We start from the raw sequence: 24,563 nt of genomic DNA on the forward strand, positions 1-24,563 counted from the left end.
GAGAATTTCCCAACCTCTTCTTCGAATCTCATGTCGGATCTCCGGATATTCACCCTTTTTGAGCTTGAAGGGGACCTCAGGGATCACCTTCTTCTTGGCCACAACTTCATAGAAGTGGTCTTGACGCACCCTTAAGATGAATCTCTCCATCTCCCATGACTCAGAAGTGGAAGCTTTTGCCTTTCCTTTCCTCTTTCTAGAGGTTTCTCCGGCCTTTGGTGCCATAAATGGTTATGGAAAAACAAAAAACAACGCTTTTACCATACCAAACTTAGAAGGTTTGCTCGTCCTCGAGCAAATGAAAAATGAAGGGAGTAGAAGAAGAAGAAAATGGAGGAGATGGAGAAGTGGGAGTGATTCGGCCAAGGGGGGAAAGAAGTGTTTGTGATGTGTGAAAATGAAGGAGGAATGAGGGGTTTATATAGGAGTGGAGAGAGGGGTAGGGTTCGGCCATGTATGGGTGGGTTTGGGAGGGAAAGTGGTTTGAATTTGAATGGTGAGGTAGGTAGGGTTTTAAGATGGATGGATGTGGATTGGTGAAGAGATTATGGAGAAGAGGGTAGGATTTGATAGGTGAGGGGTTTTTGGGAAAGAGGTATTGAGGTGATTGGTGAAGGGTATTTTGGGAAGGGTGTTATGGAAAGGTGTGAAGAAGAGAGAGAGAGATGAGGTAGGTGGGGATCCTGTGGGGGATCCACAGATCTTGAGGTGTCAAGGATTTCTCATCCCTGCACTATGTTGGCGTGTAAACGCCCCCTTGATTGCCAATCCTGGCGTTAAACGCCAGGTTGTTACCCATTTCTGGCGTTAAACACCAGCTCTATGCCCCTTTCTGGCATTAAACGCCAGTTCTGTGCCCCCTTTCTGGCATTAAACGCCCAGAATGGTGCTAGACTGGGTGTTTAACGCCCATTCTGCTACCCTTACTAGCGTTTAAACGCCAGTAAGCTTCTCCTTCAGGGTGTGCTATTTTTAATACTGTTTTTCATTTTGTTTTTGCTTTTTCAGTTGTTTTTGTGACTTCACATGATCATCAACCTACAGAAAACATAAAATAACAATAGAAAATAAATAGATATAATAAAATTGGGTTGCCTCCCAACAAGAGCTTCTTTAATGTCAATAGCTTGACAGTGGGCTCTCATGGAGCCTCACAGATACTTAGAGCATGATGATGGCCTCCCAACATCAAACTTAGAGTTTGAATGTGGGGGCTCTATTTGACTCTGCATTGAGAGAAGCTTTTCATGCTTCCTCTCCATAGTTACAGAGGGAAATCCTTGAGCTTTAAACACAAGGGAGTCCTCATTCACTTGAAGGACCAATTCTCTTCTGTCAATATCAATCACAGCTTTTGCTGTGGCTAGAAAGGGCCTGCCAAGGATGATGGATTCATCCATACACTTCCCAGTGTCTAGGATTATGAAATCAGCAGGGATGTAGTGGCCTTCAACCCTTAGCAAGACATCCTCTACAAGTCCATAAGCCTGTTTCCTTGAATTGTCAGCCATCTCTAGTGAGATTCTTGCAGCTTGTACCTCACGGATCCCTAGCTTCTCCATCACAGAGAGTGGCATGAGGTTTATACTTGACCCCAGGTCACACAGAGCCTTCTCAAAGGTCATGGTGCCTATGGTACAAGGTATTGAGAACTTTCCAGGATCCTGTCTCTTCTGAGGTAATCTCTGCCTAGTCAAGTCATCCAGTTCTTTGGTGAGCAAGGGGGGTTCATCCTCCCAAGTCTCATTACCAAATAACTTGGCATTTAGTTTTATGATTGCTCTAAGGTACTTAGCAACTTGCTCTTCAGTAACATCTTCATCTTCTTCAGAGGAAGAATACTCATCAGAGCTCATGAATGGTAGAAGTAAATTCAATGGAATCTCTATGGTCTCTGTATGAGCCTCAGATTCCCATGGTTCCTCATTAGGGAACTCCTTGGAGGCCAGTGGACGTCCATTGAGGTCTTCCTCAATGAAAATCACTGCCTCTTCCTCCTCTCCAGGTTCGGCCGTGTGGGTTATATTGATGGCCTTGCACTCTCTTTTTGGGTTCTCTTCTGTATTGCTTGGGAGAGTGCTAGGAGGGAGTTCAGTAATTTTCTTACTCGGCTGACCCACTTGTGCCTCCAAATTTCTAATAAAGGACCTTGTTTCAGTCATGAAACTTTGAGTGGCCTTAGATAGATCAGAGACTACAGTTGCTAAGTCAGAGTGGCTCTGCTTAGAATTCTCTGTCTGTTGCTGAGAAGATGATGGAAAAGGCTTGCTATTGCTAAACCTAATTCTTATTCACAGGATTTCTTTCAGAAGTGTACATGAATTGGTTATTTGCAACCATCTCAATGAGTTCCTGAGCTTCTGCAGGCGTCTTCTTCAGATGAAGAGATCCTCCAGCAGAGCTGTCCAATGACATCTTGGATAGTTCAGACAGACCATCATAGAAGATACCTATGATGCTCCATTCAGAAAGCATGTCAGAAGGACACCTTCTGATCAATTGCTTGTATCTTTCCTAAGCTTTATAGAGTGATTCACCTTCCTTCTGTCTGAAAGTTTGGACTTCCACTCTAAGCTTACTCAGCTTCTGAGGTGGAAAGAACTTTGCCAAGAAGGCATTGACTAGCTTTTCCCAAGAGTCCAGGCTTTCTTTAGGTTGTGAGTCCAACCATGTCCTAGCTCTGTCTCTTACAGCAAAAGGGAAGAGAATAAGTCTGTAGACCTCATGGTCAACCCCATTGGTCTTAACAGTATCACAGATTCGCAAGAATTCAGCTAAGAACTGATGAGGATCTTCCAATGGAAGTCCATGAAAATTGCAATTCTGTTGCATTAGAGAAACTAATTGAGGTTTAAGCTCAAAGTTGTTTGCTCCAATGGCAGGAATTGAGATGCTTCTCCCATAGAAGTCGGGAGTAGGTGCAGTAAAGTCACCAAGCACCTTCCTTGCATTGTTGGCATTGTTGTTATTTTCGGCTGCCATGGCTTCTTCTTGTTTGAAAAGTTCTGTTAGGTCCTCTACAGAGAGTTGTGCTTTAGCTTCTCTTAGCTTTCTCTTCAAGGTCCTTTCAGGTTCAGGATCAGTTTCAACAAGAATGCCTTTGTCTTTGTTCCTGCTCATATGAAAGAGAAGAGAACAAGAAGGTATGGAATCCTCTATGTCACAGTATAGAGATTCCTTGAGGTGTCAGAAGAAGAATAGAAGGAGAAGGTAGAGATGAGAATTCAAACTTATAGAGAGAGAGTCCGAATTGCTGATAGTGGAGGAGTGTTAGTCCTTAAATAAAAGGATGTGAGAAGAGGGGAAGAATTTTTGAAATTAAATTTAAAAAGATTTTGAAATAATTAAAAGAAATTTTAAAAAAATTGATTGATGATTTTCGAAAATTAAAATTGAGAAAGTAGTTAAGTGTTTTTGAAAAAGATTTTGAAATCAGAAATAAAAAAAGGATATGATTGAAAATGTTTTTGAAAAAGATGTGATTGAGAAGATACGATTGAGAAGATATGATTTTAAAAAGATATGATTGAAAGGATATGATTGAAAAACAATTTAAAAAAATTTGATTTTGAAATTAATGATTTGGCTAACAAGAATTTTAAAAGATATGATTCTAAAATTTAAATATTGAACCTTTCTTAACAAGAAAGAAATTTTTGAATCAAATCACTATTTTCGAAAATAGTAAGAGAAAAAATGGAAAGGATTTAATTTTGAAAAGATATGATTGAAAAGATATGATTTGAAAAAGATTTGATTTTGAAAAATTATGAAAATTTGAAAAAGATTTGAATTGAAAACAAAATCTTTTCTCTTGTGCCATCCTGGCGTTAAACGCCCAGAATGGTATCCATTTTGGCGTTTAACGCCCAAAATTCTACCCTTTTGGGCGTTTAACGCCCAACCAGGTACCCTGGCTGGCATTTAAACGCCAGTTTTCCTTCTTCACTGGGCGTTTTAAACGCCCAACTTTTTCTGTGTAATTCCTCTGCTGAATGTTCTGAATCTTCAATTCTCTGTATTATTGACTTGAAAAGACATAGTTTTGAAAAAAAAAAATTTTGAATTTTTAGAGAATAATAACAAAATGAAACTAAATCATGAAGAACTTAAGATCAAATAAACAATGCATGCAAGACACCAAACTTAGAAATTTTTATATTAGAGACACTAACAAATTGAGAATGCATATGAGAAACAACAAAACACACAAAACAAGAGAATTTAAAAATCAGAGCAAGGAAATCATCAAGAACAACTTGAAGATTAATGAAGAACATAATGCATATATTCAAAAAATGCAAGAAGAATAAAGACATGCAATTGACACCAAACTTAAAAATTGACACTAGACTCAAACAAGAAACATAAATTATTTTTGGTTTTTATGATTTTATAAATTTTTTTGTAATTTTTTTTCGAAAATTATTCAGAAAAAGAAAAATAAGGATTTCAAAATTTTTAATAAGAATTTCAGGAATCATGCAGTGTTAGTCTAAAACTTCAGTCTAAAAAGATTAGACATGGCTAGCCAAGCTTCAGCAGAACCTTACATACAACAGCCAAATTGATGAGAATCAATCAGCTTTTGTGATGATAAAAACATCATCTGAAATTCTAGAATTCATTCTTAAAAATTCTGAAGAATAAAAATAAAATAAAGTTACCTAATCTAAGCAACAAGATGAACCGTCAGTTGTCCAAACTCGAACAATCCCCGGCAACGGCGCCATAAACTTGGTGCACAAAATTATGATCATCAATGGCGCCAACAACTTGGTACGCACAATTGTAATCTCAACTCTTTGTCACAACTCCGCACAACTAACCAGCAAGTGCACTGGGTCGTCCAAGTAATAAACCTTACGTGAGTAAGGGTCGATCCCATGGAGATTGTTGACTTGAAGCAAGCTATGGTCATCTTGTAAATCTCAGTCAGGCAGATTCAAATGGTTATGGAGAATTGATAATTAAAAGATGAATAGAATATAACATAAAGATAGAGATACTTATGTAATTCATTGGTGAGAATTTCAGATAAGCGTATGAAGATGCTTTGTTCCTCCTGAACTTCTGCTTTCCTATTGTCTTCATCCAATCATTCATACTCCTTTCCATGGCAAGCTGTATGTTGGGTTTCACCGTTGTCAATGGCTACCTCCCGTCCTCTCAATGAAAATGGTCCAAATGCGCTGTCACCACACGGCTAATCATCTGTCGGTTCTCGATCATGTTGGAATAGGATCCATTGATCCTTTTGCGTCTGTCACTATGCCCAACACTCGCGAGTTTGAAGCTCGTCACAGTCATCCCTTCTTAGATCCTACTCGGAATACCACAGACAAGGTTTAGACTTTCCGAATCTCAGGAATGGCCGCCAATAATTCTAGCCTATACCACGAAGGTTCCAATCTTAGATTAGAAACCCAAGAGATATGCATTCAATCGAAGGTAGAACGGAGGTGGTTGTCAGGCACGCGTTCATAAGGGAGGATGATGATGAGTGTCACGGATCATCACATCCATCAGGTTGAAGTACGAATGAATATCTTAGAACAAGAATAAGCGTGAATTGAATAGAAAAACAATAGTACTTTGCATTGATTCATGAGGAACAGTAGAGCTCCACACCTTAATCTATAGTGTGTAGAAACTCCACTGTTGAAAATACATAAGTGAAAATAGTGTTCATTGGCTTCGGCCCCAGAGGAGGAACCAGAATAACCAAGACGAAAAGTACAATAGCAAAAGGTCCTATTTATAGAGAACTAGTAGCCTAGGGTTTACAGAAATAAGTAAATGATGCAGAAATCCACTTCCGGGCCCACTTGGTGTGTGCTTGGGCTGATCATTGAAGTTTTCACATGTAGAGACTTTTCTTGGAGTTAAATGCCAGCTTTTGTGCCAGTTTAGGCGTTTAACTCCAGCTTTTATGCCAGTTCTGGCGTTTTGACGCCAGAATTTTTATGCTGACTTAGAACGCCGGTTTGGGCCATCAAATCTCAGGAAAAGTATAGACTATTATATATTGATGGAAAGCTCAGGATGTCTACTTTCCAACGCAATTGAGAGCACGCCAATTGAGCTTCTGTAGCTCCAGAAAATCTACTTCGAGTTCAGGGAGGTCAGAATCCAACAGCATCTGCAGTCCTTTTTCAACCTCTGAATCAGATTTTTGCTCAGGTCCCTCAATTTCAGCCAGAAAATACCTGAAATCATAGAAAAACACACAAACTCATAGTAAAGTCCAGAAATGTGATTTTTATTTAAAAACTAATAAAAATATAATAAAAAGTGACTAAAACATATTAAAAACTACATAAAAACAATGACAAAAAGCATATAAATTATCTGCTCATCAATAGCTAATTAAGTTAGATTAACTAATAGATTGTAAATTTTTCTGTTAAAGTATAATTTTAATTAGAGTAATCATACATCTGTCTATGACATTACGTCTAAACCCCTCACCAGAACTGCAAAAAAGATTGCCGCAAGTGGTTGAGTTCATAAAAAAGGATCTCATGGTTGTGTTATATATGATTTGGGATACATATATGTCTGAGTTGTTTTCATACATCCATTGACTTACATACTTTTTATACGAGAACCTTCTCCTGACATTCTGGATCCCATGATAATTTGATTATCAACAAGCTGCAGTGGATCCACCTGAAGATTGTTTTCATATAAGGTTGATCATTACTCTTCTTGAAACCTGTAGACATTACTTTGATCGTGACTCTTCAAAGAGAAAACTTGATCGATTTCTTATACACTTCTAGAGGTATATTTTAAGCAAAGGTGCACTGCCTCTCGACATTAAATTTGACTTGCAGGTCAGTCAGGCAATCTACTGCTATATGCATTCTACGTTTTTTTTGAAAATACAAATTTATTATATTAAAATTGAGGAACTAATTTATGATTTTTGCTATTAGTTTAATAGTTTGATCCATATATCTGTCTTCTTTTTAAATTTATGGCATTTAATATTCATCTGATTCTTTGCTCTAATCATAGTCTTGTGATCTTGTGATCTTTGTGTGACATATATACTGGGGTTTCCCCTGTCATAATTCCGTGATGGCAACAAGGTCTCGTGAGTCCTGTTGCCATATACGCATCGGTTTTTGACATGTCAAATTCTTTGTAGCAAGTTTCATGGATTGTGAATAAAGATTTAGGTAAAGAAACTCAGTCAATATCTGGTTGAGTATAATCAGAAATTTTCATTTGTTCTCTCTAATTAATTGTAAATATCATTAACTTAAACCTACCTTAAATACATTGTGATCATGATGCCTGGGAATTGATAGTCAAACTAAGCACAATTGTGGTACCTATAAACCAATTTGGTGAATGTTTCAGTGTAGCATGTGAAAAATACATTGCCAATGTGTTTAAGGAGGATAGGAAAAGAACGCACCCTAATACTTCCCTGTTACTAATGCTATGACTTTTCCCTTTCAATCTTCTCTATTCTTTTAAGATTATTTTAGTTTTAATATGGTATAGTCGTGGAAATAAAAGTCAACTTAAATCGCACCTGGGGATTACCCTGCTTGCTGCAGTAATAAGAAATTGTTCAAGAATATAAACACATTTTACCTCATTTAATTGCTTTAATTTTGACCTATCGCAAGAGTACATGTTAAGCTAATAATAACACCATATCTAGTTATAACTTACAATTAATGCAAACTTTTCCTTCTAAATTGTGTATTATACATGTAGATCACTCTGAATGCTTGAACTAGCAAGCACCAAGTGGTTTTCCATTTAACTAGATCAAAATGCTTGCAAGGTAACAACTAATAAGCAGAAGCATAAATGACAAAGTTTCTTAACACAATCATTTACACTATAGGATGCTACACTGATTCATTATATATGAATTCGAAGGTAGCCATTTTTTCTATTATTTCTCAGAATACAGATTTTAAAGTTTAAATTTTCTTGTTCGTCTCTTTTTTTTTTCCAGGTAAAGAAAATATTGCACTCATAGGCCTACCTTTTTTAATCCTATTTTTTATACTCTTTTTCACTGGACCAATTATTTGCACTTACACAGTAGATGACAGGATATGAAAACTATAATACGACTTTTTTAGAAGCATATCTAAAACAAAATATCTACAATTTCAAGATTCTATTCCCTATATGTTATAATTGTTTAGTTACGTATTCTGATTTAATTGTTTTCTTAATCTAACTTTTGATCCTGTTTTCTTTTTTGTTTTTTAAGATATTTTGAAGATTCTATTCTATTCTATGCTATTTTGATTGTTTAGTTATATTTCTTGTTATAACTATTTTTTAATTCTAACATTTATTCATGCTTTCTTTCTCATTTTTTAAGGAAGCTTTTCTTTATCTTTTTATTTTTTTGGACTTGGAACCAGCAATTCTTTCTACCAGTATTTTTTTAGAAAGTACAGAATTTTGCAATGAGTAAGCCTCCTCCCCAATACCTTTCGTGTGCTATTTGTTATCCTGGATGCAAGAATAAAATATTTTTGTTTGCGATTTAAGTTATTCTGTCGCTCCCTACATGGTTTTGCTTGTTTTAAAGTGTCTAGTTTAACTCATATATTAGTCTCCCATTTCATACTTGTGATAAACCGTGATTGGTTCTTCTGACACAGCCCATTTTGGCTCAACTTTTTTTTATATCCATGTCCTTATTTACTGTTTATTCATTTGTGGGTGCTATTTCATTAAAGCAGATATTGATAAGAGCTGGATTAAAAAACCACGAGGTAGTGCAGAATATAGGATGGTCTGAATAAATTCCTTGACTTCGCATTTGCCAATGCATCATCCGATGGGATGATACATTGCCCATGTCCTTTGTGTGGGTTCCGGTTTTTCCAAACTAGAGAGGATGCGTATGATCATCTTCTGATGAAACCCTTTCCCCCTAACTATACTTTTTTGTTACATCACGGTGAGAGGATCGTAGATGAGAGCTCTAGCGGCAGAGAAGAATTTGAACCCACTCATAACTCAGGTGATCAAATGCGTGACATGGTCCACGAGGCATTCAACTTCCCGGGAATGCAGGGCGATGATGAAGACTCGATGGATGAACATGTTGGAAACGGTGTGGAGGGGTTGTCGTACTTGTCCAACGAACCTAGCCACGAGGCTCGTGCTTACATGACTTGCTTGAGGATGACGAGCAGGAACTATATCCTGGTTGCTTAGGATTCTCGAAGCTGTCTTTCTTGGTGAGACTGTACCATATAAAGTGCATGTGCGGAGTGAGCGACAAGACTTTCGGTTTGATTCTAGAGCTATTAGGGGACGCCTTTCAGCATGCAAAGATTCCGAAGACCTTGCACGATACCAAGATGATCATACAGAAGTTTGGTATTCAGTACAAGAAGATAGATGCATGTCCAAATGACTGCATGCTATACCAGGGCTCCGACCAAGACCTGTCTAGGTGCAAACGGTGTGGAGCATCTAGGTGGAAGCAAAAGATCTGGAAGAATTCTTTAGTAAGGATCAACGTAGTTGTCAAGAAGAATGGGAAACCTCAGGTGGCGAAGAGTCTCCGCTAATTTCCTCTGATTCCACGGTTGCAGCGATTATTCATGTCTAGCAAGACAGCCGTGGACATATTGTGGCACAAGAGCGGAACCAATTCTGACGGTTCTTTGAGGCATCCAAGGGACGGCGAGGCCTGGAAAGCATTTGACAGGAGAGATACTGACTTTCTGCCAATCTGCGCAGTGTTCGCTTAGCCCTGGCCAGTGATGGCTTCAATCCTTATGGAAACCTCAGTTCAAAGTACTCAATAAGGCCAGTGATTCTTATTCTGTACAACTTACCCCCATGGATTTGCATGAAACAAACCAACTTTATTATCTCCATGATTATTCCCAGTCCTAAAATGCCTGGCAATGACATAGATGTCTACCTACAGCCCCTGATCGATGAGTTGAAGCAGTTGTGGGCCGGTGTTGATACGTACGACGCCAGTGAGAAGAAAACATTCAAGATGTGTGCTGCGTTGATGTGGACCATCAACAATTTTCCTGGATTGGGCAATTTATCTAGCTGGAATATGTACGGAGGGAGAGCTTGCCCCACGTGCAATATGGACGGTGAGACTAGGCGACTCACCGTCAGTCAGAAATGGTGTTTCATGGGTCATCGTCGCTTCTTGAATCACGATCACAGATATAGACAAGACTGGAGTAGATTTGATGGAAAGGTAGAGGATAGATCCCCATCTGTCAAATTGACTGGCAGGGATATCTTGAGACAGTTGGAGGGTGTGCCAGTCTCACACGGCAAGGTGCAGGCGGTGGGCGGTAAAAGAAGGCACGGACATCAGACCGTGGTTCAAGACGAGTCTCCCTGGAAAAAGAGGAGTATATTCTTTGATCTCCCATACTAGGAGACCAACGAATTATGCCACAACCTTGACGTGATGCACATAAAGAAGAATGTGTGCGACAACATTGTCTTCACCATGTTGAACGAGAGTGGTAAATCCAAAGACCACCTAAAAGCTCGAAAAGATCTCCAGTTGATGGGAATCAGGCATGATATGTGGCTACTTGAAGGTGGAAAGTATCCCTTTGCAGTCTTTACCCTGTCAAATCCACAGAAGGATGTCTTTCTTAGGACTATCAAGAATGTGGTCTTTCTAGACGAGTACTTTAGCAACATCTCCCGTTGTGTTGATTTAAAACACCTCAAGTTATCGGGCTTGAAGAGTCATGATTGACACATTCTAATGGAACATCTCTTGCCAATTGCGTCAAGACACGTATTGCCCACACAAGTTTCCGCCGTCTTGGCTCAGTTATCAACCTTTTTTCGACTAATATGCAGCAAATCCATAGATCCTCATCAACTCCCTCTCCTTCAGGATCGTGTGGTCCATACTCTATGCCACATGGAGATGATATTTTCACCTTCCTTTTTCACAGTCATGGTTCATCTAACGGTGCATTTGGTCGAGGAAGCACGCCTCGGTGGTCCAGTGCATTACCGATGGATATACCTAATTGAGAGGTAAAAATCTACTTAACGTTTCTCGACCTGTTTTATGAGGATAGCTGTCATCTATAATTTTATGTGTTATGTTCTCGAAGGTATCTATGTCGTCTCAAGCAGTACGTGCGTAATAGGGCACAACTAGAGGGATCTATTGCAGAGGGCTACTTGTCAGAAGAAATTCTCACATTCTGCTCAAGATATCTAGATAATTTCGAGACTAGGATCAATTGACCGACGCGGGTTGACGATTGACCAAGCGATGCCCTGTCGATCGAGATTTCCAGGATGTTCCCAGAAGTTGGAAAGGCGGTCGAAGCTGCTTTATTTTTTACTTTGACTACCACTGAAATCCTTCAAGCACATCGTCATGTACTGGTCAATTGCATTGCTGTAGAGAAATTTTTGGAGTAAGTATCAAGACTGAGTTCTAAAATTATCCAGTGAGCCAATATGGTATTCATAGTATTGAATATGAACACATTTTTCTGTATGCATAGTGAGTACAGAGCCATCACAAAGAGAAAACTGCGATGTAAAATGAGATCTCAGTCTCACATAGATAGTGTGGTGCACAGAGAATTCCCCAACTGGTTCAGGCATGAGGTAATCCTTAATATCACATAATCCCACTACCCTTTGATGCTTTCTTTCTTCTAACGGTTCAATTCTAGGTCCCATTTGGAAGCACCAGTCATTCGAACAAGTTGCAATGGCTTGTCTGTGGGCCCCTTGTAAAGTTGGGAAAGGAGGAATGGGAGTTAGGGGTTGGTGTATCAGAGGGGGATACAGGAGTAGATTTGGTAGTTTAAAATGCGCTACTCTTTTAGAAGTAAACTTGACTTGGTATTAAACATGGGTTTAATTCAAGAACTTATGAAAGGCTTGAAATCATGCTAATTATGAGCTTCATTTGATGAGTGTTTCTTCTTATATGATTTTGTATATTTTCTTTTTTGTTGAACAATTATATCAAATAAAGAGAGAAAACTTAACAAGGAGAACATGATTTTATAGAGAGTTAAAATCAAAGTAGTTCAAACATAGGTCAAAGCTAAGGTTCCGACACCTGTTTTTTTAAATTATTATATTATTCATTGGTACGTGAAAAGCTTAGAAAAGCTCAAAATCAGATGAATTAATTAATTGTTTAAAATTTCAAGGTTTTTTTTTTAAAGCAAGGAGTGTATATATAATTTTTAAAACAAGTTTAATTATTTATTTATTATAGATTTAGTTATTTTATTATGGTAGATTTGATTATTTTAGTAGTTAATTATTTAATTAAAAAAAATAACATATGATTATTGATTTAATTATTAATTTTTTTGTGTATATTATTTTTTGAGTGTATAATAGTATAGTTAGGATTAATTTGAGACGTAAGAAACTGCATAAGTAACCATAAAAGTCATAACTTGGTTTCTACATAATCATCATGTGTGCCTGCTAATAAAGGTGAAAAATAAAACTCAAGGTCAGCTAGATCTTTTGTATTCTTTATATATATATATTATTAACACCACATATCAAAAGAGTAAAATTGAGAAATTTAGCAAATAAAGGGTACTCCTTAGTACTCTGATTAGTAGGTGTTATATAAAGAATGTTTTTTATTGCTAAGCCATTTTTTCATTATAATAGAAAACAGAGTACCCAGTAGAACCAACAAAAAAATAGAAAATTTGTATGTGAAGTGAAGTGCACTTTTTAAAAAAAAACAATTAATTATTCGATGGTTAAGCAAGATAAGGCAATAATGCTAGACAGACAATTAGAGTTGTCCTTTGCATTTGATACACTCTTGAATGTATGTGGTGCTTTTTCATGTTGAAATGGTTGGAAGTATTTTAGATTCCTGGGCAGAAATTATAGTTTCACATGTGTATAATCTTATATCTATATTTAAACTTGTTTTTTCTATATGAATTAGTCAATGAATTATAATTCAATTTTGGTTGTAACAAATTTACCAAAAAAGCATGAATGTGCTTTGACTCTTCTTGATTCTAATTTGTTTTTTTCGTTGAAAAAGGCGCCCTTTTATCTTCTAAGATGGCGTCGTTTCACGAAAAAACCGAAATTAGGACCAGGATGTCAGCAACCACAAACGGCTCCACCTCTGGTCTCGGCTTCCCAGTACGATGATTCTGGAATTTTTCCGGACAGTGGTGATAGTGTCCCTCCAACTTCACGCCCGTTCCTTCCGCCGCGCAGTGTACCAAGGCCTGCTCCACAAACAAGCACAAATAACATTCAGAACTCGGAGCCAAGCCATGTAAACTCCGCAGATAATGCCAATAATGTAGATTCGTTGATCAATAAGTTGATGACTCCTTTGTTGATTCTAGAGCTCAGAATCGCAAAGGACGCAAGACTACAGAGTTTTGGGAAGTCAGGATAATCAGTAATTTATTTAATAGTTTTTATATGTTCAACATGATTTAGATTCTTATTATGTATTCTTATTCTCGCATGTTGTCCACTACGGATACACATAAGGTATTATGTTTGGCTTATAGATTCCGATGGCACAATTAAACCGGCAAGACTAAGAGCTTGTTTGGGTAAGCTTTTAAAAAAAGATCTTTTTTTGAGTTATCTTTTTTTAAAAGATCTTATAGAGAAGTAAAAGTAATTTTATGTTTGGATATCTCATGTAAAAAGGTCTTTTTATCTATCAATTATGTTTGGGTATAACAATATAAAAGTACTTTTTTGTTCATTTATTACATGAAAAACATCTTTTTTTTAAGGAAAAAAGATCTTTTAAAAAAAGATGTAAATTACAGCTTCTCAAAAAAGATCTTTTTTTGATTTTACTAGTGCTTTTACTTTTACTACTAGAAATTTGCCAAATACGTTAAAAAATAAAAAAAGATCTTTTTTCATTGAAAAAAGATATTTTTTTAACAAAATAATGGCGCCCAAACATGCACTAAGCGTGAGGGAGGCTATGGAACGACCTAACGGTAGAAAGATCGTGCTCAGGTTCAACAATGCAAAGCAAGCAATTGGAAACGAAGTTGGACTGTTGAGTAGTGTGCTTGGTCTGCTAGGATCTGACTTTGGAAATTTTCCTATCTGTGAGGAAAGTTGGCGTAAGATTACCACTAAGGACAAAGTTTATAACAAATATGTCAAGGTAAAAGTTTATATCCCCTTTGAAATAAATCTGTTTATTTTTACAATTTTTGACAAATTGTTATTATCTGTATAGCAAATTTTCCACTTTGATGAAGATAGCGAATGAACTATCAAGAAAAATATTTTGAAAATTATGGGGAAGTCTTGGAAGAAAACAAGGCTGAGGTTGTATAATGCTTATTTCGAGCCAACGTTCACGACTGAACAAAATATTGAGAACCGTCTGCCAGGAATCGATCGAGAGCATTGGAGATGGTTCCTTGACTATCGCGCCAAAGTTGAGACGAAGGTAATCTAGTAGATTATTGGTATACAACAATAGTTTTTATGTTGCATTGAGTCTTTTTAAATCAGTTTTTAATCGCCCTTTGTCTTTACTGGACCAATAGGAGAAGTGCAGGAAAAATGCAAAGAATCAATCAAAGCAACTATATACTCATACTGGCGGTTCGAAAAGCTTTGCATGGCGGATGGATGAAGAGGTACTTTATTTTTCTTATTCATTCTTTGGACTATTTCTGTGACTTAAGGTTGCCTTGATTGTGTTAAATACGGTAATGGCATAAAATTTGTTGATATAGTCGGAACAACAAGGGAGAAGAGTCTACTACTACTTATAATTGATCGATAAAGTTAAGATTTTTAATAGGGTAATAGTCTACTTTTCTATGTTATTTTGTTTTTTTACCTCTTTGGTGAATGGTTTACTCCCTATGTCATAATGGACTAAGAGACCTTTACAATTTCTAATTCAGCTTACTTTAATTATCATTGCAAATTTACCTGTTATGTTTTTAGACATTTTGAACTTCGATATAATTTGGAAACAGCTGGGGTAGAATTTGAATAATTGAGTTTTATTTATCCCTTACTTCTTTTTATAGTGGTTGGCATCCTATGTTGTTATCTTTTGGTGTGTTCTTGACATGAGATGGACCCATCAACATATTTATTGCATTTGCTAATTTGTGTCTGTAGAAAAGAATTGAGGAGATTGAGCAACAGGATGAGTCATCTAGGGTGTTGTCTCAAAATGATTCCATTGCTCAGGTTTTCGGAAAAGAGAAACCAGGTAGAGTACGTGGTGTGGGTTTTGAACCGACTCCTAGTCAACTCTTCGGTCCAAATTCACATGCGCCTGGCAACGGAGTCCAACTAAAGGAGACTAAGAGGAAGCTGCTTGAACTGCAGGCAGAGCTGGAAGGCGAGAAGTTGAAGAGGAAGGCGATGGAGGATGAGGCAGCAGCAGAGAAGAAAAAGATGAAGGCGATGGAGAGTTCTCTGATTTAGTTGTTTCAATGGCAGGGTGAGGAGCTGCCACCAGACATCGCTGCAGGGATGAATTTCGTGGAATGATTGAGTGAAAAATAGAATATTAGGATTGGAGATATTTTGCATTGAAGCAAATATTTTATTAAATTAGACTGAGCAACTCTTTGAAAGAGATTTATTTTTGTTCGTATTTTGATGGATATATTATTTGGTTTTGCTTATATTTCAATCTTGTTTTTACTACAAGTTTAGATTCTAAGGTTGAAAATATTCACTCTTAAAATAATAAAAAATATAAAAAAATTTAAAAAATAATTGAATAAAATTTTAAACCAATTATACGTGTTTTTTTAAAAACCCAAATTTTCTTTTTTTTTTTTAAATTTCTCTCAAATTAGCGGCGGTTTTAAACCGCCTCTGTTTGGCTTCAAAGATTATACAAAGTGTTACATCTGGTGGCGGAAACCGCCAGTAAATTTGAATGAACCTATAGAACCATTTAGCGGCGGTTTAAAACCGCCACTAAACGTGCGAAAAATTGGACATATCGAACTTAATTGCGGCGGTTTGTAAACCGCCAGTAATTATGAAGCAAATCGTGACATGTTCATTCGGCGGTGGTTTTCTATGGTGTGCCGCAAAATTTTGATTTAGCAACGGTTATACCAGCGGTTACTGGAAACCGCCACCAAACCCAATCCCGGCGCCCATATCCATGGCGGTCCAGTAAACCACCAGTATTTGATTTTGCAGCGGTTTAAAATCGCCGCTAATCAAGCAAAAAATCGCCGCCAATTTCTGCCTCCCTTGTAGTGTTAACAGTAAATTATAGCAACTAATTCATATATATTATTAAAATAGAATAAAATTATGCCACTTTTAGCTGATGCCATGATTGACACAACTTTACTTGAAATGTTTAGACGTATTACAAAAATTTGGTGTCATTAATCTAAATTAAACACATAAAAATTTATACGTGTGGATAAATTTTTAGATCTACATAGTAGGTTTTTTTTTTTTTAAAAATGCATATATTATATTAAGTAAGTTGAAGAAAAGAAAAGAGAAAAGAATGAAAATGGTGAGAGAAAAAAGAGTGTGTGTTGAAATGTGGGAGACATTAAGAGAAAGTGAATGAAAAAAATTAAGAAGAAGTAATTAGATTATAAAAATATTTTAAGTTTTAAGTAAAATTCTAATAAAATAAAATTCCAAAACGGGCCTAATTAATTTTGAGAGAAAACAATAAAATTGAATTGAATTTTATTTAAATTAATTTAAATATTTTTGTTTCAAATACAGGAATTAAATAGAAATTGAATTTCAAGAGTTTCTAAATATCCTGTTAGGGACTATTATAAGTTTCACAGTATAACTTTAAAGATAAATTAGGATAACTATTAATTTTAGAGAGTATTTTAAATGAATATAACTTCAAAATCATTTTAAGACTTAACTCAATTATTTTCTTTCTATAATAATAAATTCATTTAATTGTTTATTTTTTTTATTTTCTCTTTTACTATAAATAGTAAGTGTTCTAGTATGTGATATTAACTATATAGTCTTCGTCATTCTCATAATTATTTAATTTGGGGTAAAGTATAGTTTTTGTCCCTTAAGTTTGGCAAAAATTTCAAAAATATCCCTAAGTTTTATTTTATTTCAATTTTGTCCCAAAAGTTTTCGATTTGCATCAAATATAGCTTGTTGCAAATCGAAAACTTTTGGGACAAAATTGAAACAAGATAAAACTTAGGGATATTTTTAAAACTTTTATCAAACTTTAGGGACAAAAAATATACTTTATTCTTTAATTTAATTTAATTTTTAAATTTATTAAATTATTGATTGTGACTATTTTTTTATAATAATATATAAAAAAGTGTTATTCATATACTAAAAATAACCATCAAAATTAATTATTAATATATTTATTTATTTTTAATATATTTATATTTTAACATATATTTTATATTGATGACTAATTCTAGTCGCTGAATTTAATATATAGAAAGAATATATTTAGATAGAAAGAATAAATGTCATTTTTTTAAAGTATTTTCAAATTAATGACTAATTTATTACCAATCAAAATTTTATTTGAAATTTTGTAATAAATTATTACCTGCAAAAAAAATTTTAAATTTTTTATACTTATTAAAATACAAACAAATAAATTAATTATACAACCAACTTAAATTGATTGAATACATGCCAATTATAATGCATGTCCCACAACTACATGCATATATACAAGTTGGGCATGTTGTATGTCCAGGGAAAGATTCAAAAGAGATAGGCTAGAGACCTATTTTCAGAGAGAAACCAAAGTCTAGTTGATAATAATAATTATTGGCCCTTACTAATAAAGAAGTTAAGTGGAAATTAAGATTTTTACTTAGTTTATGTTGAAAAAATTTATCCGATTAATTCATACATTATTTTATTGGTCCAATATATATCCAGTATTTCATTAGGTGGAACTTCTTTATCAGTGTGTTATCCAATAAGATCATATATATCACCCAGAATTATAATCTATACATGATACATAAACCCATAAGATTAATATTTAACGAGTTGAAACTCCTTCAATAATTAATATTCTTTTTTTCATGCTAATAATCGTGTATGTACTCCGAGACAAAAACTAAAGGAAAAAAAAAATACCTGGTGATAATTGCTTCATCATAGTAGTTATTTGTAGACCTTTTAATTGGTTATTTTTAATTAAGTATTTTTTAAAGAGAGTTCTGTGCCTTTTAACTTCTCTTTTCTGAAGATCAAGGTTTGTTTAATTATTCTCTTTATTGTTAATTAATTATTTATTCATATATTTTGGTATATATATTCAAAAGGAAAATAATGTACCTTGACATTTTATGTCCTATTTAATTAAGTTCAGTAAATGTTTACAATTTGTAGATGACTTGCCCAAAAAGATATTAGAAAATCAAATTCGTAAGAGTGGATTCTCACATGAAATAGAAAGTAATTAATATTATTGTTTCATGATAAACTATTATGATTTGGTTAATAAGATACTGATATTTTGGTTTTTGTCAAATTCAAAAACAATATTCCCCATGAAATATTTTCATTGATTAAATATCATATTTCATCATAAATTATAAAAATATTATTAGTAATTATGGTAGCAAATATCATTAGTAATTCATGAAGATGACTATATATATGCATAATAAAACAAAAACGTTATTTATACACTAAAATCAGTCATTATATATTTATATATAAATATATTTTTAATTTATTTTTATAATATGTTTTATATTTTAATAACTAATTTTATATTAATAACTAATTTTAATGTAATAAATATCAACAAAGGTAAGATAAAATATCACTCTCTCTCTAATCTTTTAAGTTAAGTATGATGAAGGAGATTGATGAGATCTTGGTAGGTGATGAACTAAGAGATAAGAGATATATACGTGGAATAAATAAACCTATAGCCATAAATTTTTATTCGATTGGTAAACGATTAGACTACTGCAGCATGTATTATTTTATATTATATATTTAATTTAATCACGGTTTATATTAAAATTGAAATATATTGTAATAGTTTTATGCATGTTGATTGTTGCGTGATGAGCTGCGTCGTTGTGTATACATTTGTGTATATATAAGAGATCAATTCAGAGGCCAAAAATACAGCAAATAATTATAATCCTTGTATCATTGTTTTAGTCGTTGAATTTGTATAATAATGGCAATGTCTTCGTTCTCATGCGCTGCTACTGTTCTTCTACTGCTTCTACTCACAATTGACCTTCGCATGGCAGGTTCGTCTCTCGTTAATGTTATAGAATCATTGATTGGTTTTATTTGTACAGGAGTGCTATAGCCAATAACTTTTGTCATTTGTAGCCATCAAATAATTATTAATAATATTTTTAATGGTGTGAAATTTCATCTAATACATACTAGAGCCAGAATTTAATAAAATTGTTGGTTCCTAGACTTTTTCTTATTGTTATTGGTAACCAACAACCTTAGTCGTATACAAAAGAATTAATGGCTTGTTTATAGTAGTTAAAATTTTTTTAATTTAATTCTTAAAATGTTTTAATATTATAATTTTAAATAAATTAATTAATTTTTGAAAAATTTTTACTAGATCAAATAATTTTATAATTTAAATTTTATTGTACTCTTATATTTTATGTATTTAATTTACTTAACTAATTAAAATTTTTATTTTCTCTAATTTGCTCTAGCTTAGTTAGATCACTTATATATCATAGAAGATTAGCTCCTTTTGTTTTTTTTAAGTCTTTTAATTTAGTTGAAGTTAATTATCATCTTGTGAACTGCTTGTGTAATATTGTGGAATATCTAAGCATACACATTTGTTTTTTCGTTGAAATTTCATAAGCGCGAGTGATTAAAATTTGGTCTCGGTTAAAAATAGAATAAGTGATTGTAAAAAAGAATAGTAGATGAGGAGCAAAATTTATTGTTTTTTGTCAAATAGTTAATTAATAATGTTAAAAAAATTTAATTAAAAATATGTTATTAGATTCAAAAATTTAGATTAATGACTAAAAATATTAAATAAAAAATAATAAATTTTATTTGTTTTTATTTTGTTTTCAATTGGAAATTTACAAATATATATTGCTTGAATGTTTTCGGTCAAGATAAGGTATTTAATTTAACTCGATTGTAGTTTTCATCCTGAATCCATTAGTTTAAATTTAAAGTCTCTCTTGGTATTATTAGGCTCTTCGCTTCCAACATTCAGTTAGTTTAATTTTATATATATGTATTTTATAACTTAACATATAAAAAAATTAAAATTTTATTACTTCTCTTATTTTAATCATATCATTTTATACATAGTCTCTTCTCATTGAATTTCTACATAATAATATATTATAAATAAAAATGAAATTAAAATATGAATAATAATATGCATTCCATTATTTTACACATGTCACGCTCTAATTTTAATATATTATTTTTTGGAAGCCACTTACATAAAAAAAAAACTAAAACATTTTTTTAAATATTTTTTAGTAATTAAAAATATAATTGATTACACCATATTATTTTTGTCAAATTAGACCAAACAAATTTCGGTAAAGTAAATTTTAAATCAATTTAAATTAATATTTTTTATAAAAATAACTACATAATATCCTTATTATAAAAAATGATTCAAAATACTTTATTATTATTATTATTATTATTATTATTATTATATATTTATTGAAAAATTCTAAATCCTAACCCTTTTTTTCTTTGTATACCATTATAGAATTAGGATTTAGGATTTAAGATTTAAAATTTTTAAAATTAATATATATAATAAAAATATTTTAGTCATTTTTTATAATAAAAATATTGTAGTTATTTTCTATAAAAAAAATATTAATTTAGATCAATTCAAGATTTAGTTTATCGACTTTTCGGTCAAACTAATTTGTCTGATCTAATTTTGATAAAATTAACACAGTTTAATCGATTATATAGATTGAATTTTAGTTATTAAAAAAGTTATCTAAGTGATTCTCTTATTTTTTTCGTAATATAATATCATCAACAATAATATTATATAATTAATAAATATTATAATTTTAAATTAATATCTAATTAGTAATAATTTACACTTATATTTATATAAATTTACACACATAAAATATATATTTATATTTATATTTTTACTACATTTATACACATAAATTAATACATCTTATACTTATATTTATTAAAATTTATACATATAAATTAATAAAATTTATTTATTAAAAATAATTTAGTCTTAAACTAACTAATTACGGATCAAAATGGTTAAAATCTGTTGGCTCCAAAATAGTTGATTGACGCATTGAAAACTACTAAATTATTTTCAAAACTAACTAAATTAAATTATCCACATCATAAAAGATTTATGATTATCTCTTGAATGAAATCAATGAATAGCTTAACAAAAATGCTGATAATATGACAATCCTTGATTGATGTGTCAGTGTCACTAACACAGGCCGGAACACGTCATGTTACATAATTTCAGTGTTTAAAAATATAGTTAAAATATTAGAAAAAGGCAACTACTCCCATGAAGATGCCAAAAACATCTTCTCATGATGATCTTTGTTTAAAAAGTGTAACTTATTTATTTAGCAACACTTTAAATAAAGGTAACACTTTTATTTCAAATAAAATCAAGCCCTACAATCTATCATCCAATGGTCAAAATGATGTATTTTTACATGATGATAATCATTAAATCTTCATTGGAGTAACTACCTTAAAAAAAATCATTCAAACTAACTAAATAATTTTAAAATTTTTAGAATATTTCAATTTAGTCATAGTTTTAATTTAATATGTGAAATTTTTAGAGTTATCAATTTTTAGTATTTTAGTCATTATTTGACTAATATAAATATTAAATTATTTTTAATAAATAAATTTTATTAATTTATATATATAAATTTTAAAAAATATAAATATAAATTATAATAATTTATATCTTCAAATTTTAATAAATATAAATATAAATTATTTTTGACTAAATATTAATAAAAAATAATAATATTTACTGATAAGGTAGTATTTTTCGTTTAAAATTAACAAGGTCATTTATTTGATCTATATAGATGCTCAAATTGGTGTTTGCTATGGTATGCTGGGGAACAATCTACCAGCAGCGAACGAAGTGATAGATGTTTACAGATCAAACAACATCAAACGAATGAGACTCTATGATCCCAATCAAGCTGCTCTACAAGCACTTAGAAACTCCGGGATTGAACTCATTCTTGGAGTTCCAAACTCTGATCTTCAAGGCCTTGCCACAAACTCTGAAAGCGCACGCCAATGGGTGCAAAGAAATGTGCTAAGCTTTTGGCCAAGTGTCAAAATCAAGTACATTGCAGTTGGTAATGAAGTGAGACCTGTTGGAGACTCCACTTCATGGATGGCTCAGTATGTTCTCCCAGCAATTCAGAATGTATACCAAGCTATTAGAGCACAAGGCCTCCATGATCAAATCAAGGTTTCAACTGCCATTGACATGTCCCTCTTAGGAAACTCTTTTCCTCCTTCACAAGGCTCATTTAGGGGTGACGTCAGGTCATACCTAGACCCAATTATTGGGTATTTGGTATATGCAGGTCGGTAATGTTAGCATGACAATTATTTAAAATTATTTTATGGGTAAAATATATTTTTTGTTTTTGAAATTTATTAAAAATTTTAAAAATATTTTTAAATTATTAATTTATTTTAATTTTATGTCAAAAATTGTTGATTTGTATCGAATGTATTCCTAATAATTAATATTTTAAAAAACAATTTTTAACATTAGCAAGTCAAACACAAAACTTTGTTACTGACTCCTAGTTATCAAATATTCTTGCTCAATTAATTCTAAATTTTTTAAATATTTAACTAGCAAAAAATATATTTGATGTAAATAAAAAATCTTTTAAGATAATATTAAAACAAAACAAAATTTAAAAATATTTTTAAAATTTTTAACAAATTTTAAAAAAATATATTTTACCCTTATTTTATTTAACTTAATATCCATAATTTTATATATATAATATCTAATTATACTTTTATTACATCTAATATTATTTAATTTAATTATTTCAGTGATAATTAATGAAAAAAAAAACTTTGAATTACTTTGAACTTATTTCTATTTTTTTTTCACACATTTTTGTTTGTAGGTGCACCATTACTAACCAACGTTTATCCTTACTTTAGCTATAAAGATAACCCACGTGACATATCACTATCCTATGCTATTTTCACATCACCAAATGTTGTGGTACAAGATGGTCAATATGGGTACCAGAATCTTTTTGATGCTATGTTAGATGCAGTGCATGCTGCCATTGATAACACTGGAATTGGTTTTGTTGAGGTTGTTGTGTCTGAGAGCGGGTGGCCCTCAAGTGGAGATTTTGGTGCAACTTATGATAGTGCCCAGATTTATTTGGATAATTTGATTCGTCATGTTAATAGGGGTACTCCAAGAAGGTCTTGGAAGCCTACGGAAACTTATTTATTTGCCATGTTTGATGAGAACCAGAAGAATCCAGAGCTAGAAAAACATTTTGGACTTTTCTTTCCTAACAAACAGAAGAAGTATTCATTTGGATTTGGTGCAGAAAGGGGATTGGAATTCTTTAATGCAACAATTCCATTGAAGAGTGACATCTGAGGTTGGCATCCATGTTGGTGTGGTTTTTGTTTTCGCTTCCTTTTTTATAGTTACTATGAAAAAGTTTGGCTTGGGTTAAATTAGTGCATGCAAATGTATTTAGATATATGAGAAACCATGTTGCGCAATTTTTAGTATTTTTATTATCATATTTGACAATATAAATATTAAATTGCTTTTAATAAATAAATTTTACTAATTTATGTGTATAAATTTTAAAAAATATAAGTACAAATTGTTGCTGGTTAAGTGCTGATAAAAAATGATAATATTTGTTGATAATATAGTATTATTCTAGATATATTGATTTAAGAGTATATTTAAATAGAAAAAGTATAGATAACTAAGCTAATTTGAGCCAACTTTTTAAATTGCAAAAAAAATTTAAATTTTAAAAAATAAGCCCTATTATTTTCACTACGCACATTCGTCTTCTTCTTCATCACCAAATCCACGTGTAGCGCCATGCCGGCCGTCGCGCGTTGTGCCGCCTATTCCCCGTGCACAGCGCTCTGCTCCCCAGTCCGTTGTGCAGTGTCGCTACTGTTATAGCGTCGCATATAAGTAGTTAAGTACATTGCACATGGCATCTGCCGTGCCGGCCATCACCCGAGCACCATTCCGCTGTGCATTGTTATCGCCGTGCTGCCCATCACCCGTGCTTCTTTTTCTAGGTTTTGGATCATTCTTTTTAACTAGTTTTGAATGTTTTTTTCCTAAATTTTGGATGTATTTTTTTATATATTTTAGATGTTTCTTTTAATTATGTTTAGGATTTTTTTTTAGATTTTAGATGTTTTTTTAATAGTTTTGCATTTTTTTTCTTAGTTTTTTGGAGGTTCTTTTTCCAATATTTTTGGATGTGTCATTTTGTTAGGTTTTGAATTTTTAAAAATGATTTTGAATATCTCTT

General features: G+C 32.7%; 2 protein-coding genes across 2 annotated transcripts; both read left to right on the forward strand.

Moving 5' to 3' along the window:
* The first annotated feature begins 14,241 nt into the window (after positions 1-14,241).
* On the forward strand, positions 14,242-15,491 carry LOC110270938 (uncharacterized). Its single transcript, XM_088483141.1, has 3 exons — positions 14,242-14,452; positions 14,553-14,645; positions 15,142-15,491. Exons 1-3 carry the CDS (start codon positions 14,297-14,299, stop codon positions 15,451-15,453), a joined length of 561 nt encoding a protein of 186 aa, XP_088339267.1. The 5' UTR covers positions 14,242-14,296; the 3' UTR covers positions 15,454-15,491.
* Positions 15,492-19,092: 3,601 nt separating this feature from the next.
* LOC148566762 (glucan endo-1,3-beta-glucosidase, basic isoform-like) lies at positions 19,093-23,849 on the forward strand. The gene is made up of 3 exons (XM_088484109.1): positions 19,093-19,250; positions 22,074-22,589; positions 23,154-23,849. Exons 1-3 carry the CDS (start codon positions 19,175-19,177, stop codon positions 23,648-23,650), a joined length of 1,089 nt encoding a protein of 362 aa, XP_088340235.1. The 5' UTR covers positions 19,093-19,174; the 3' UTR covers positions 23,651-23,849.
* Positions 23,850-24,563: the final 714 nt, after the last annotated feature.

This window comes from Arachis ipaensis, chromosome B4 (assembly GCF_059453495.1).
Source record: "Arachis ipaensis isolate K30076 ecotype BB chromosome B4, ASM5945349v1, whole genome shotgun sequence".
Classification (NCBI taxonomy): domain Eukaryota; kingdom Viridiplantae; phylum Streptophyta; class Magnoliopsida; order Fabales; family Fabaceae; genus Arachis; species Arachis ipaensis.

Coding starts and splice junctions, on each gene's coding strand:
- LOC110270938 (XM_088483141.1), top strand. CDS start 14,297: ATGGGGAAGTCTTGGAAGAAAACAAGGCTGAGGTTGTATAATGCTTAT. Junction 14,453..14,552: donor GCGCCAAAGTTGAGACGAAG/GTAATCTAGTAG, acceptor CTGGACCAATAG/GAGAAGTGCAGGAAAAATGC. Junction 14,646..15,141: donor CATGGCGGATGGATGAAGAG/GTACTTTATTTT, acceptor TTGTGTCTGTAG/AAAAGAATTGAGGAGATTGA.
- LOC148566762 (XM_088484109.1), top strand. CDS start 19,175: ATGGCAATGTCTTCGTTCTCATGCGCTGCTACTGTTCTTCTACTGCTT. Junction 19,251..22,073: donor AATTGACCTTCGCATGGCAG/GTTCGTCTCTCG, acceptor TGATCTATATAG/ATGCTCAAATTGGTGTTTGC. Junction 22,590..23,153: donor TGGGTATTTGGTATATGCAG/GTCGGTAATGTT, acceptor TTTTGTTTGTAG/GTGCACCATTACTAACCAAC.